This window comes from Haliotis rubra, unplaced genomic scaffold (genome assembly GCF_003918875.1).
Source record: "Haliotis rubra isolate DU_JTF1 unplaced genomic scaffold, ASM391887v1 Scf117, whole genome shotgun sequence".
NCBI classification, from domain to species: Eukaryota; Metazoa; Mollusca; class Gastropoda; order Lepetellida; family Haliotidae; genus Haliotis; species Haliotis rubra.
The window spans coordinates 1365062-1380780 of NW_025765081.1; the positions used below are offsets into that span (position 1 = coordinate 1365062).

General features: G+C 38.1%; 1 protein-coding gene across 1 annotated transcript; it reads left to right on the forward strand.

Moving 5' to 3' along the window:
- The first annotated feature begins 3475 nt into the window (after window positions 1–3475).
- LOC124257683 (outer dynein arm-docking complex subunit 3-like) lies at window positions 3476–15219 on the forward strand. The gene is given in 13 exon segments (XM_046691814.1): window positions 3476–3675; window positions 5063–5184; window positions 5615–5692; window positions 6438–6617; window positions 8067–8171; window positions 9162–9410; window positions 9670–9813; window positions 10081–10170; window positions 10173–10243; window positions 10718–10874; window positions 11232–11387; window positions 11904–11988; window positions 13812–15219. Coding segments are annotated over 13 exon segments (1644 nt in total). The 5' UTR covers window positions 3476–3596; the 3' UTR covers window positions 13940–15219.
- Window positions 15220–15719: the final 500 nt, after the last annotated feature.

A 15719-nucleotide genomic window follows, 5' to 3' on the forward strand; every position in this document is an offset into this window, starting at 1 on the left:
GTGTTCTGTTGGTCGTCTGCACCCTTCCAATACACCACAAAAGTGTTCTGTTGGTCGTCTGCACCCTTACAATACACCACAAAAGTGTTGTGTTGGTCGTCTGCACCCTTCCAATACACCACAAAAGTGTTGTGTTGGTCGTCTGCACCCTTTACAACAATACACCACAAAGTGTTCTGTTGGTCGTCTGCACCCTACCAATACACCACAAAAGTGTTGTGTTAGTCGTCTGCACCCTTACAATACACCACAAAAGTGTTGTGTTGGTCGTCTGCACCCTTGCAATACACCACAAAATTGTTCTGTTGGTCGTCTGCACCCTTACAATACAAGACAAATGTGTTCTGTTGGTCGTCTGCACCCTTGCAATACACCACAAAAGTGTTGTGTTGGTCGTCTGCACCCTTGCAATACACCACAAAAGTGTTGTGTTGGTCGTCTGCACCCTTGCAATACACCACAAATGTGTTCTGTTGGTAGTCTGCACCCTTCCCATACACCACAAAAGTGTTCTGTTGGTCGTCTGCACCCTTACAATACATCACAAAAGTGTTCTGTTGGTCGTCTGCACCCTACCAATACACCACAAAAGTGTTCTGTTGGTTCACCAGAGTGGTACGACTTTTTTACCTTGCAGCGTTACTCCCACGGCAAGCTGATACATCTTGGGCGGTCTAAAATACTGTTCAGAGCGTCAGTGATTACACCCGATTCACCAACTCATCTACTATATCCGCAGAGGGACACTTTCATACAACTGTCGTGATTTTCTATTCTGATTTTTTTTGCTTCTGATCCAAATCTTTGCTTTCAAACTTTCAGTTCCAACCACTGAAACTTGGTGACTGTGATGTTAGCAAGGAATGGTTGTTGAGTCATCCTTGTCATCTGAGCGACACATCGATGCTGTATGCAGGTCATGCAACTACCATCTAAGAAACATCAGCTTGATCAAGAAGCATATTGGTACGGCTGCAGTCACGACTCTAGTTAATGCGTTTGTCACGTCTCGCATAGACTACTGATCGACAGGCTCCAGAGAGTACACAACACTGCTGCCAGAATAATCACCAACACCAGACGTCGAAATCACATCCCCCCGGTCTTACAAGATCTCCACTGGCTACCAGTGAGACAGCGTATACAGTTCAAGATCCTGGTGTTTGTCTTCAAATCGCTGCATGGTCTATCTCCTGAGTACATCAGTGAACTCATATCCATCTACACTCCAAGGAGAGATCTCAGGTCAAGATCATCAAGAGCACTTGATGTTCCTATGACCAGGAAAACACACTATGGGGATAGATCGCTCTCCAAAGCCAGTCACTGGCTCTGGAACCGTCTTCCTCGACACATTCAGAACATTGTCTATCTCTACCAGTTTAAATTTGACAACTGAAAACCCACTTGTTCAACATAGCCTTCGCCTAAGCGCCTTTGTGCAGTATGTTGGAACAGGCGCTATACAAATATTAACTTTATTTTATTATTTATTTATTCTTCACGTGTGTTTATTATATGCGCTCAGTTATCTGCCCTTGTCATGGTGATAGGTCCCATGTCGATGTTGGGTATCGGCTGATATCAACACCCGTTGACTATATGAATAAAATATAATGTATAGGCCTACTACCATGTACATCATAAGCACTATGGTATCAACGCCTACTTCCGGCAAGCTGGATATAAGCAATGGCGGGCACACTCCGTCCACGAGGAAGGGGTTATTGTAGGTGGAGAGTGAGACTGGCGCCTATACCGGGTAAACCATTAGTTTCTTAAAAAGCAGAAACAAAGGATCCGTTTTGGGAGCTGAATAGTTTTATGGCATTTCAGTCGTCTTATAGAACGATCGATTATTATTCTGAAATACTTTACCATTAAGGGCGTAAAATATATGTGACTCACAGAGTTTTCGTCTACTTCGGTCAAGTCTAACGAAAAAGTGAATTTATTTATCAACTTATTTAAATACTACAACTGTTTTTTATAGACATGTATCAGTTCTACCAAAGAAAAAATAACTGTATTCAGAAACATAGAAACGTGTATGCGTTTTGTCTATTATGCACGCTAAAAATATGTCATGAAAAGACCATTTACAATCCTTCGTCTGCTTACTCGTCGTTTCGGAATCCTTTGACGACTCGTACTGACCCCAGGCAATAATTTCCTTGTGCAAAATCTATTCATAATTCCAATAATCGATATACTTTAATGCCCAAAATAGACAACTGAGACCCATATTTTATGATTTGTTTTGGTTTGGGTCGGCCTGTGTATGGTAACGTTTGTCTGGTCAGTCTGACACGAACCAGTTACCCTCACTGTCCCAAGGATGTGCTTCAAAGGTGTATGTTTAGTCCATGTTGGTTCTTGTTTTTTTTTGGGTTTTTACCCATTAATTAACAGAAGCCGTCCGTCAGTGTTTGTCTCTCGCCAACAGTTAACAGTAAACAAACAGGCAGTCGATGTGTCTCGTTTTCGAGATGATGAAATTCCTGTTGCACGAGCAAAACATTAACGAACTGAAAATGTTGCAATACAGTGCCGGCCAGAGACTGCCCACAAAGAAAAAGAAGTATCAAGACCTCCAGAGAAAACTGTCCACCCTGAAACATAGACTTGCGCGTGGAGACATTGATGTCTTGTACTACTTAGATAGAGTATCTCATGGGTCGAACCCCCTGAACTACCCCCTTGGATCCGCCCATGACGATGTTGGGGTGGGGTAGCATAGTGGTTAAAGCGTTTACTCGTCAAGCTGAAGCCCCGGGTTCGATTCCCCACATGGGATAAAGTGTGAAGCCCATTTCTGGTGTCCTCCGCCGTGATATTGCTGGAATATTGCTAAAAGCGGCGTAAAACCATACTCACTCACTCACTCTTGTAATGTAGAAAAAGAAACGTCTCGAGGAGTTACAAACAGAGGGAAATCTATGTGTTTGTTGTTATTGTGCCATGAAAAGTGTTTCATAGTTGTCAACATGTCCATGATTTAAGACAGCTCCACTAGAAATGTAATGTATTATTTGTCATGTAAAGATTATGACCAAAAGCTTCCTACTTATCTCCCCTTGAAGAAAGATCTCTGATCAATAAAGCATTCTTAAAAACTTTGATGTTATGGTATATTTACCACATTTAAGGTAAAAGTGATCTATATATTGCCCGTTATTGGTGTATCCATACAACTGAGGCCTACACCTGTTGAAATAAAAACATTGAACACAAGTAAAATACTCATCAGCAATTGTGAACATCCTAACCCTTTTCTTGTTCACCAGTCCTTCTTCCTCGGAGCTGTGCGAACGAAAATGTTTTTCAAATATTTTTCGAATGTATGTTATGAAAAAGGTCGCGTGGAAGGTATTTTACGTCCCCTTTAATTAATTTACAGTTGTCGCACCTGCAATGAAATTAGAATTACCTCCCTTTAATATCTTCCTGCATTACGCATGCGTGATATCGGGCACCTTGGCAACGTTTGGTTACAGCATCGTCCATGTTGTTAATAGTTGCTCAAGTCTGATAAACAGAGGGTGTTCAGAACAGGAATCATTTGAGGAAATACCTCGTAACTAACAGCTGTCAAGATGCCTGGGGGTGCCGCATTAGCACAGCGTCCTATAACTGAACAGATTGAAGAACTAAAGGCTAAACTCGCCTTGTTGGGTGAGCGTTATTTAGGACTTAGTGATTTGTAAACAAATATATTTGGTGCTTTGACATGTCTTAACATTAATTCGATATGTGTCTTTCCATGTCTATCCGATGCAGTAAATGTAATCTTTAGTAATTTTGTACATGTTAAATGACAAGTAAATGAATAATGTGAAAGATCATGACATTTGCGTCCAGCATATGTGCTGAGAACTAATATGAAGGCTAGTTGCTTTTCCAACGCATACTTTGACTATATTAGTAATGTGTACAGTGAGTGTGATATAGAAATATAGTCTTTAGCGTGTGTGAGCTATGTATTCAATATGAATGGGCTAAAGTTCAGAGAATATATTGAGAACAAGACAAATCTGATAAGTTGGACAGAAAACCCGCCCACTATTTCCATTGTATCTATCATGCAACTGCGTAAACGTATTCCTCCCGCCAACTTCCAATCCTACATAATTTAAATACTAAAACAGCAATATGCCACCTCAGCCATTTCAGTTGACTCGGTATTATTAATGCTAATGTTACAAGAATGTGGATGGAATGACTGTTCAGACATCTTTCATTGTCACATCGCGACACCATCAAAAACATCTCTAAATTGTAAGATTGCATTGAATAATTATTGAATGTTGGAAAAGTAATTGTTTCAGGTATATATTACTGTCAATGTGCTGGAATATGTGATGGATATATTATAAGAAAAATCCCTTATTTTTTGTCAATCCAAATATGGGTACGAATCATCCAAATTTGGGTATGAGTTATCTCAATGTGGGTACATGTCGAATGCTCCAAAACAGGCATGAATCATAGGAGGATTTTTCGTATGACTTAAACATTTTTGTTAGGTACGAATCTCCATGGGTACGGATTGTCTGGTATCAACACAACACTACAGTGGTGTCTCTTATTGACATACTTCATTAACTAGGCCAACACCCAAATATATACTTATTCAAGATTTCAATGAAATTCCTGTAAAGAAAGTGTTTTTCTCAGGAACTTTCCATCTTGTGTGAGTTCCTTCCTTATGAGGATTACTGGATTTTAATTTTTTCAACTTTTACTTTTACATCCTTTGCACATAAGACAATGTGGATTGGAGCCTGCTTCCATTTTGGTGTGTTACTGATGAGGCTACCATTAATGTTTTCCCAAAACATTATTGCTAAATACAGTAATGTTAGTTAATATGGCAACCTTTACCAGTGTTTTTAAAATGGGGCAGAAAGTAGAGGTATTCACACCTTATTTCTATTGTTAGGAATGAAAGACATACATACTTACATTAAAATGCTAAAGCTAACATAAGATCGTGAATCCATTCCCCTCACTATTTCTACCCAACAATATTTTATTAATATTATGCAATTACTTGCTTCAGAGGGTGACCGAAAGGCTTACTATGAATCCTCACAGTATTGTATGAAACAGAATCGAGATAATATTACAAATCTCCGAAAAGAAACAACAGAGCTGAGAAAGAGACGAAGCGACAAACTCAAGGTACTGCATCTTTCTAAATTCTGGGCAACAAATTCTTCAGTAGTAATTGAAATAATATCTTGAAGTGGAACACTTTTTATGGATAGACAACTTCTTTGTTGCAGTAGTAGTTGCAACGTTTCGGTGTAGATCCTAACACCGTTATCAAGCAAAATGGTGTTATGATCTACACCGAAACGTCGCAACTACTACTGCAACAAAGAAGTTGTCTAGCCATAAAAAGTGTTCCACTTCATCATACAAGCTTCTAAATGCCACTTAAGGAAAATAATATCTTCTTGGCATTCATATTTCAGTAAATCATATATATTTAAAGAATGACCAGATGACTTGGAAGTAAATTCTTGGAAGTGTTTTTTTCTGATACTCTTTTGTATGTGCCAAATGTGATATATTTACTGGTGTGACAGATTTTGGTTTTGTATTGCAGCAAGATGAACATGTTATCGACAGAGCCCTCAATGACAAACCCGTCATGAGAGCCGCCCTGTCTGGCAGGACAGGCAGGGTAAGTGATATGCTTTCCTAGCATGTTTGTCTTCTAGACTATATGTTCATATATTCTTCAATGCAAAGTATCACATACCTCTATCTACCCACTGGGATTTTGGAGAAGAACATTTTATGTACTTATGGTGTGTTAGTCTCCGATTTCACGGATTTGGTGGCATAGCACTTGCTGTTAATGCCGAAGACAGTTGGAGCAAATTTCTAGCATTCCCTTGCTTTGCTTGAATATTCCTAAAGGCAGTGCTAACTAGGCCAACACTCACTCACTCCCTGTAACCTTTTGCTACTGTCCCAGTAGAATCCCTTTTAGCTGGCTTGAGCATGTTGTGTCTTGTCAAAATGCTGTTGAATGATTTAATGTGTGTTTGTTTTCATGAAGTTGTTCAGACAGGTAATGTTTTGGACTGAAATTTGGACAATTTATTCTGTTACTGTTTTGTTTATAACTAATGTAGACTATATTAATAATAAATATTTAAACATATTTCATCATACATATTGTCTATCTGCTAACTACATAGAGCATAGCCTTATGGAAGGGTCCATTGTGAATGGTTTGTGTTTGGGTGATGTGTTTTTTAGTCCATGAACGTAAAGAATACATATTCTTAATGTTGTTTCCACTCAGTGTCAAAAACAGTTAGCGGAGATGCCATATGTGAGATAGAATAAGTTCTAAATATATCTAAAGGTTTTACTGTTATGAATGTTTCCAGTCGTACATTTTTACTGCTTCTCTACAGGAGGCCATCATAATTTATGACCACAAAGTATCCGATTCGATGAAGCAGCTCAATGCTCTGCGGCACCAAACAGCTCAGAAGCAGAAGAGACTGGAGGAAGCACAGACCCAGTACAACATCCTTGTGAAAGACTCCTCTGATGCTGTTGCCACAGACAAGGGAGATTCCCATGAAGCCCAGGTAGGCAGCACGGTAGATTGGGCTGATGGTATTTGCCAGTCACCTGGATTACGTTTTACCCATGGAATATTTGTGAAGACAATTCTTGGTTCCTTCACTGTGCAGTGAATAATAAGTGAATCTCAATTGTACTGTTAATATTTGATGATTGTTTCTGTTAGGGCTACGTTATTATAATGTATTATCCCCCTCAACGAAGTGGGAGGGGGATATAGGTTTGAGCTCCATCCATCTGTCTGTCCATCCATCTGATATGAAGGGGACAGACACTGATAATAGATACGGAAACCAAATTTGGTATGTGTTTTCAGGACATGAATGCCTTGGTGGAGTTCGAAAACGGAAACCGTGTTACAATTTGTTACAGAGTTATGGCCCTTGTCATGCGTTTCTTGACTTAGTGCATGGTATCCCCAATGCGAGCAGATTTTCTCAAAATCTGTAATAGGGAAATCAAACGTGGTATGTATTTTCAGGACACAAATGCCTTGATGGAGTTAAAAAATGGTTATGATTCTTTATAGAGTTATGGCCCTTGTCATGCATTTCTTGACTTACTAGTGCACGTTATCCCCAATGGGAACAGATCTTGTCAGTAACCGTTAAAGATAGGGAAACCAAATGTGGTATATGTTTTCAGGACATGAATGTCGTGGTGGAGTTAAAAGACAGGAACCAAATAGGAACAGAACACTGTGGAGGGGGATATTGATGACCATGTCTTCCTTTTTCACTCTTTTCATTTTTCCTTCTTCTTTCAATCCCTGAGTGTCTAAGCTGTCATAATGGCACCTTTACTGTAATTGTTATCATTTGTTGGTCTTTTAACTGCATGGAAGGTGATTCAGCCTGCCAACTTGGTGTGGAGTAATTCCCTCTCATCAACAGTTGGTCAGTTGTCTTTTCACATGTTTCTTAGGGACCGTTCATAATTTATGGCTTGGGGTGTGTGTGTGTGTGATGATGATTTTTATGGAGAAGCATGTACAATGTGGATGAACCCCCCTAAAATTTATGTACAAAATAAGTGACCCCCCTGCATGTCATGTACAAAGTCAATAACCCCTCTTCCCCTTCCCATAATTTCTAAGTATAATTTTATAAACATATTTTTATGTACAAAATTGCTCTTCCCCCATGTGTGTACAAAATTGCTGACCCCCTAGGTAGGTCACCAGAACAAAATGGGTACCCCCTCCCCTTAAAATCATCATCACCCTCTCTAGCCATAAATTATGAATGGTCCCTTACAACAGTGTGATACCTTATTCCTTACTCAACCATCACTCTCAGGATGCTGTCCGACCATACAACGCAACAATGCATTTAGTAAATTGTTTCTTCATAAAGGCTTTAAAACAGTATCATCAACAGAACTGTATTTTCATATATACTGTCTATTTATAGAACTAACTGTGAAGTGTTTCTCCTCCTTTTCTCTGCTTGCAGACAATGCGCTACCTGGAAAACGCCTATGACAAAATAATCATGAAGTGTGAAGAGGCAAAACAAGTCAGGAGAGTCTACTTTGAGATCAAATCCAAGTTTGCTGAGGTAAAGAATTAGAGTAACCTATTCCATCATAGGTGTTTGAATTTATTTCATCCTCTATTGTTTTAGTATATCATAGAGTCTGTTTGACATTGGTTAAACCTACTGGAGGGTGAACTTTAGTTGAAAAGGATTACAGGTGTCCTGTTCAATATTCAGTATTGAAGGCTTTCACAATGAATGCGAATGACCAATCTTCAACTAAGATTCATCTTTTCTAAGGTGGTGGGGCAGCCTCCTTTAACAAAGCACTAAGGTGATCGTTAGTCACTAAGGTAACCTTAGTCAGAGCTCCAGATAAGATTTAGCTCATGTGGGTACTGTACCCATTGTATTTTTTTGGAGTGGGTATTATGAATGTTGAGTGGGTATTTCATTTTCCGTTACCCACTGCTTTCAAATATGTGGGTATTCATTGATTTTACTCAACTAAGTATTATGTCATTGAGTAAGTTTACTAAGCAGGTATGTACTGCCTTATGTCATACCTAATCAAAACCAACTGAAATATAATGGAAATGATTTAATAAAAAATCACTCATCCTGTACTGACAGTACAACACTTGTCCTGTACTAACAGTACAACTTGATAGCAATCGATGTCTTTTTCATTACGCAAGCGATTTTTATAAATATATTCCGTACGCATTTGTTATAAACTTTTTGCGTATCTAACATTTTAAATGGTAATTGGTACGCAACAAATATTTTTCAATGCATAATATAATTTTTTTGTGTCTGTATTTTACCCAGATACGCAGCTTATCTGGGCCTCTGCTTAGTACAATGTTAAAGAATGGGAGTTAAGGTTAACCTTAGTAAAGGTTGCTTCGTGAAAGGAGCCCCTGGGTTCAATTCCCTACATGGTACAATGTGTGTGTGAAGCCCATTTCTGGTGTACCCCGCCGTGATATTGCTGGAATATTGCTAAAAGTGGCATAAAAACCAACTCACTCACTCACTCATCTTTTCTAATAATGTCTGTACCTACAGGAGGCCCAGACATACCCAACACGACTGGACCTGATGGAGCAAGAGATTGCCAAGACAAAGGCAGAGCTGAAGGACCTCAAGGCCATGGAAAATGATGCTGAGAGAGCTAAACAGTCAGCTCAGGCTGAGCTGAAGAAACAGGAGAATATTGTGTATGGTGAGAGGAAGAAGAGGGAGATTGAACTTCAAAAGATGAAGAAGGAGGCTGAGGAGAAGAAGATGCAACACGAGAGAATAGAGAAAAGACTGGTGAGGAGAAATATGGAAACACTGTTCAAGAATGTGATTGTTTATGATGTTACAGCTCTTTGTTAAATCAACACCTATTGAGAAATGTATAGTGATTTTCAGTTCAGGATTAAATATGAATACACTTTAGAAATTGTGCTTGATAATTTTGGAATAGTCATATGTGATGCAGAAGCTTCTGTAAGGACTAATGTCATCCCTTTCTGTGCACGTTCCCTTGTTTGTGTGACACATGCAGCATTGCTTTCTGTCTATGCAGGCACAGCGTGGGTCAGTACAGGGAGATGAGCTGACAGGCACAGAGAAGACTGCTTTGACTGGGGAGGAGCATCAGCAGAAGATCACCACATACGAGGAGGCCTTCAGACGCATCAAGGAGGCCACTGGGGTATCTGATACTATGGTGAGTAGACTGCAAGGCTTACAGTGTGTATGTATTAACAGGATTCCTTATGTTCCGATTCCTTTGCTAAACTTTTGAGGTAAACAAAATGTCTGGATGTAATGCTTTTCTCTTTTTTTTTTGAACAGAGTAGTTATTCTTTATGATTATTCCTTGTTTATTCAGTAATGCTGTAAATTTGAGTTTGGTTCCAACTTGTGGTAAACCAGCTTCGTGTCTGCTGTGTGTCTGTATGCATATCAGTTATGTGATCACTGGTGATTGCAGGAGGTGGTTGAGCGCTTCCAGAGTCAAGGCCACACCACTCAGCATTTGGAGGATCTCAAGAAGGACAATGAGAAGACCATCATCTATATCACCGTGATGACAAGGAAAAACTCAAGCAGGAATTTGAGGAGATGAAGTATTCAGGAGAGGCCAAACTCTCAAGGCAAGTGAATTCTTGATCAGATAAGATCCTTGTTATCAGATGTGCTGTAATTCAGTGGTTTTAATGACTTAGGACTCATCACTGTTGGCAGTCAGGATAATGCAGTGATCATGGCAGAAATGTTGGAGGAACACAAAATGGTTTTAATGACAGGACTGCAGTGATCATGGCAGAAATGTTGGAGGAACACAAAATGTTTTGTTAGACTTTATGCTTTAGTTATTTTCAGAACCTGAATGAAGAGAAACGTCTTTCCTGATGTCTGTTAATGCTCTTATGTTATTAGTAACATGTCAGAATTTGAAGATAAGCTTCTGAATATCCATATCTTGCCAATTATTGTTGCACCATGCCCAAACACTTGTAAAGCACTACATTGTCCTACTGTTATCTCAGTGTGTCTACAACTTAGTGTTGTATAGTGGTGATTGTATGGTGCTAGCGGTTTTGACAATAAAAAATGTTTCATTCCAGTGGGCAGGCTGTTCTGGAGGAGTTCGAAGCTCACCTTTCCAAAGAGGAGAACCGTCGTGATGATGGCGATGAGAACTTGCAGAGGGCTAGCAAGATCCTGGTGCAGGTCAAGGCTGGCGTGGAGCATCTGGCTGACAAACTACACCACCTGAAGGCTGTGAGTAGAGACAACCATGTAGTCATCATACATGACTTGGACAGAACAGGACTTATGCATATAAACAGTCATTATGCATTCTGTTCATCCTGATGAAAAGTTACTTTCTTACATTATAAATCTGTTTGTTGTGTCATGGATTGGAAAAGGTTGTTTTGTCTTGTTTCACCTTGTTTCTTGTTTACGTAGGTAAACATGCTAGTGCTTGCCAGCATAGAACAAAGGGTGATGTAAATATAGATATGACTGCACTTGATATCTTTCCCCATACATCAAGGTATCATGGTATACATGGAACGTTATTCTAAGTGCTGTTAAACAAAACTCATCACTTACGAATGTATTTCTCTCACACAGAGTAAAGGTCACGTGCCAACAGCCCAGATCAATGCCTCGTCAGATGAGTATGTGTTGGATCAGTTGTCGACTTCAGAAGAGAAGCTGCTCAAACTCCTAGAGGAGCTGGATGGTAAAGATTTGAATGAAACCCTGAAACAGATGGAGGAGGAGGAGGTGAGTTGCTAATCACAGTGACGTACTGAGACGAAAGGATATCATTGATAATGGTTGAATGGGAACTAATTGTTGGTTTTGAGCTCAGTTCCTAGAGTTAGATCCACCTGTGGGCATTCCGGGGTAGGGATGGTTCCTAGAAATGAGTACTTCTTGTAATACTGTCTACTGTGACACTGAAAAATGCTTGAATCTGATTTTACCCTCTTTCCTCCAGAAACCTCTTATATATTCATCATAAGATTTCACAAAGAAATCTAAATGTGAATACTTTAATTGCATAAATATCTATCCTTGAAAATGGCAATTAACCTGTAATAATTCCTGACGTTTGTTTTTTGCAATTAAAGTTTTAGCTGTGTCATTAAGTTACAGTTTTATTGTAGAATACTTCTTTTGTTGGCATACTGTAACAATTTGTAGATATGCTGTACATTTTGTTATGCTGTGTGATGTGAACCAGACTGAAATTATGCAAAATTTGTTACGACTTTCTTCCATTCTTTGTGTTTTCAGTTCCATGCAAGCATAGAAGGGACGCTACCCACATACAACACGAGGATCAGACTGCCCCAAACACAAAGAGATCTTGTTTATGAAGGTATTTACATCTTTCTTATAAGTTTCAGCTTCTTTATTCACATACATTTTGAATTACATGAACATGTGGATTTGTTTATCAAGTTTTCTGAAGTACAGAATAATCTTATTTCAGTCACATTACACTGAGTATTGAAGTATGAAATAAGAATATTGTATATTGTTTCATATTGGAAATCCTTTACATGTTTCATAAGTCTGGATGTTGCTCTTGAAGAAACAGTAGTCAGGGTGTGCATTGATTTGGAAAATGATTGAATCTCATATGAATTTAGTGAATAGTAAAAGAACCTTCTACTAACGAGCCTTGACTTATCATCCATCAATATGTTGAATTTCTATGGTTATTGCTTTAGAAGAAGTAATAAGTAAGTGGGATTTGAAGACAGTTTGAATGTTCTTGTTGGTAGTTGTTGAAAGGGTCTGCTTGCTCTTTGTAAAGTTCTGTACCAACTCTAACAGAAAACACATCTAGTCTTGCATGGCAAAGTATGCATGATCTGTGACTTGTCATGTGGCACCAGTAGGGAAAACAGCATGAACAGCACAACACAATTCCTTGGGAAAGTTTGTTTATACTTTAGGGACACCAGGCTAGCTATTCTCGAAAAGTTCATAGCCCTAGGAACTTCTTAAGCCCATTTTTAACACATTGACTACGATCAATGTAAGGGCTTCTAGGGCTACGAACGTTTCGAGAATAGCTAGCCAGGCTCTGTTTGCATGTGCTACACTTGGTCATTCACAGTTTGACCGCTATTTGTGTACATCAGAAGGTAGTTCTGAAAGTTGTTGATTAGATCAGTGTGAGAAGAGGCTGATGTGATACGAAAAAGTGTTTAATTTTACATTATCAATTATCTGATATTTCCTCATGAAGAATCCTGAACAACTGGAGTTATACATCTTTTAGCTTGGGCCAAAGCTGACTGATTTTTTTGTTGTTGTCAAAATTGATTATTCATTGATGATATTTTCGTGATGTTATTTTAGACCACTGGCTACAGATCTTGACTTAAAATTATCTGCCAAACTTGTGTGGGCCAAATTCTGCTTGGGCTGTAGAAATGAGAACATATTATAATCTCATATTTAACACATGTTCTAAGATCAGATATATATCTAAAAATGTGTGGACTTGGATAGTAATCAGTTGATCTGTCATAGAGAAATCAGTCTCATAATGTAGTACCTCACCTCTTCACATGGTTTATTCCCTGAGAGTGTCAAACTCAGACCAAAGGATAAACTAGCTCTCCTGCACGATAGTCTTGAGTCATACATCTATCCACCAATACATTACACACAATACACTATATAAGTATGAATACAATTTGTGAAATTGACCTCATACTTGCTTATAAAATGTGGAAAGCAGTCCATAATAGTTTCTGTCAAAATGTTTAATTTCACTGTTAGTATGAACTGAATTTTGCTCATGTAGCTTAAGAAAGATTTCACCTAGGGAATGGAAGATTCTGTATTTAGCCTGCAATTTACATGATGTGTTTTTGCCCTTCATCTGGTAACTAACTACCCTGCTGCACACAGAATATATTACAGCCGTGAAGCTTAAATTGTCTGTCTCCTGGGATTGATCTTTAGTGATTTTCCTTGTGATATGTTTGACCTCTGTGATTTCCTCTTGGCTTACCTGATAAATAACTGCTGTTTGAGTTCTGTAACATAAACAGTGTAAATGCTGACATCTTAAATATGGACACACAACTGAAGAGAGTGGAACCTTCAGGAGATTGTTACATCTTGTCACGACACATACATATTCAATTGTTATTGTACATGTTTATTTTCATCTTGATCCAGATGATGAAGACAGTGGTGAAGATGACGGAGATGTTCCATCTCGATCCGCAATCAAGAAACAGTCGCAGTCCATCATTGATTCAAAAACAAAAAGACGCATTTCTAAGAAAAAGAAGAAGACAAAATAAATGACAAAGTGACTGGAGTTTCCACACAAAGACTATGCTTCTTGTGCATAAAGAAATATCTGTACATATGTATGTCGTGGCAATTTTGTAGGAGAATGTATTCATGTTTATTTATTGGACATTTTGTTTACTAATAATCATATATTTAAATATGTTATACACAATTTTTCTAATGTTTCCATTTATTCAGTATTCCGTCCGTCTTCATGCCAAATTTGATAATTATTTCTTGCAAAGACATGATGTGATTATTTTTATGTTACCTATTCTGTTAATTCTTATATCATTAGGAACTAAGGTTATCTTGGTTTGTGAGAGAATAAAAAGCTTGTGATGAATTTAACCCAGAAGCCTTGATCAAGAAGGTAAACGTATAAAGCACTGTCTATTTCATATCTAAATTTTCACATACTTTGAGAAAGTATTATTTTGTTAATTGCATTCCTTGGTCTTGAAAATATATTGCTGTAGTTGCCTTCATTTGCAATATACGTTTCTTAAAAAATATTCCAGTATATGTAAAATATGGCAGTGGTCATTTGTCCATTATCGTTTTTATTCCGATGTTATACATTCCATTTTCAGATGTATAGTTTTATTATGATTTGTTGTGAAATGATATCGCCAACTAATATTTTGAACAAAACCCAATGAATTGCCTCCCTTGTCATCATGATTGGTTCAGTACATCAGTAACAATATAACACCAACTGTAATTTGCAATTTTCACAATTAGTAACCATGGTAACGTGTTTCATCTTCGCTAGTTGGAAAGAAGACTAACATTGAGGAAGGTTTTGTTTCGAATTCATCTTCTTCCCGTTAGTCCCTAAGCATCAAAGTTTTTAATGATTCCACTTGTTTTTGTAAAATATTTTGTACACATTTCTATTGTTAAAGAAAATTTAACAGTGCTGCTTTCATTATGAATAGCTGTCACTATAATCAAGGTATTATGTACATTTAAACAAACTTCATTCCCATTTCTTGGAATAAATATAGCGGAGATGCTGGAGTTAAGATAATCTTGTTATTGTTACAGTTAGTTTTACAGCTGGTAGTTTTTAACACATTAGTGTTTTCCTATGTTTGTAAGTTTGATTGTAAATTTCATTTACTTAAATACGTTTCATCACAGAATAATGGTTTTGATTTTTCAGGGGAAGATGTTTTATCATCCTGATAATGAGTGTTCACAGTTGCCATGTTTGATCATTGTAACTGAGTAGTGTTAAACAAGTGTACTTAACTTGTATATGTTAATAAAATATTGACATGTTCAAGTTGTGTTTTTTTAATTTATTATTGTTTTATCTTAAAAATTTATTTCCCAGATGTTCATATGCATTATGTCATACACGTTCATATAAAGCATACTTACATTTATGAGTCAGTTTGTAGTTCATGCAATAGCTTGCAGTGTATTCCATGCATTCTTATGTATGCCAGCATATACTTGAACATTTGGAATACAGCTGAAATCAGTGTAAAATCATACTCATGATACGAAGCTTACCAGTTAATGGCAGAATCGTAGCAATAGGTTGAGGGAGCATATCAGTCGGATGTCTGACGACAGACCCTATTATGTTTCCACATTGCCGTCAGGCACGCCAGGCTTTGTGTGACAGCATCTGAGGATCAGGAGACAACACTGGGACCGTAAACTGTTCATAGAGGAGTCCAGGTTTTCTTCTAGGTATGTGGTCTTGCAGGTGTTTTACAGGTGCTGGTGATTTATTATACTTTAAAAAGTGTCTAACTACGTGCGTGCAGGCTG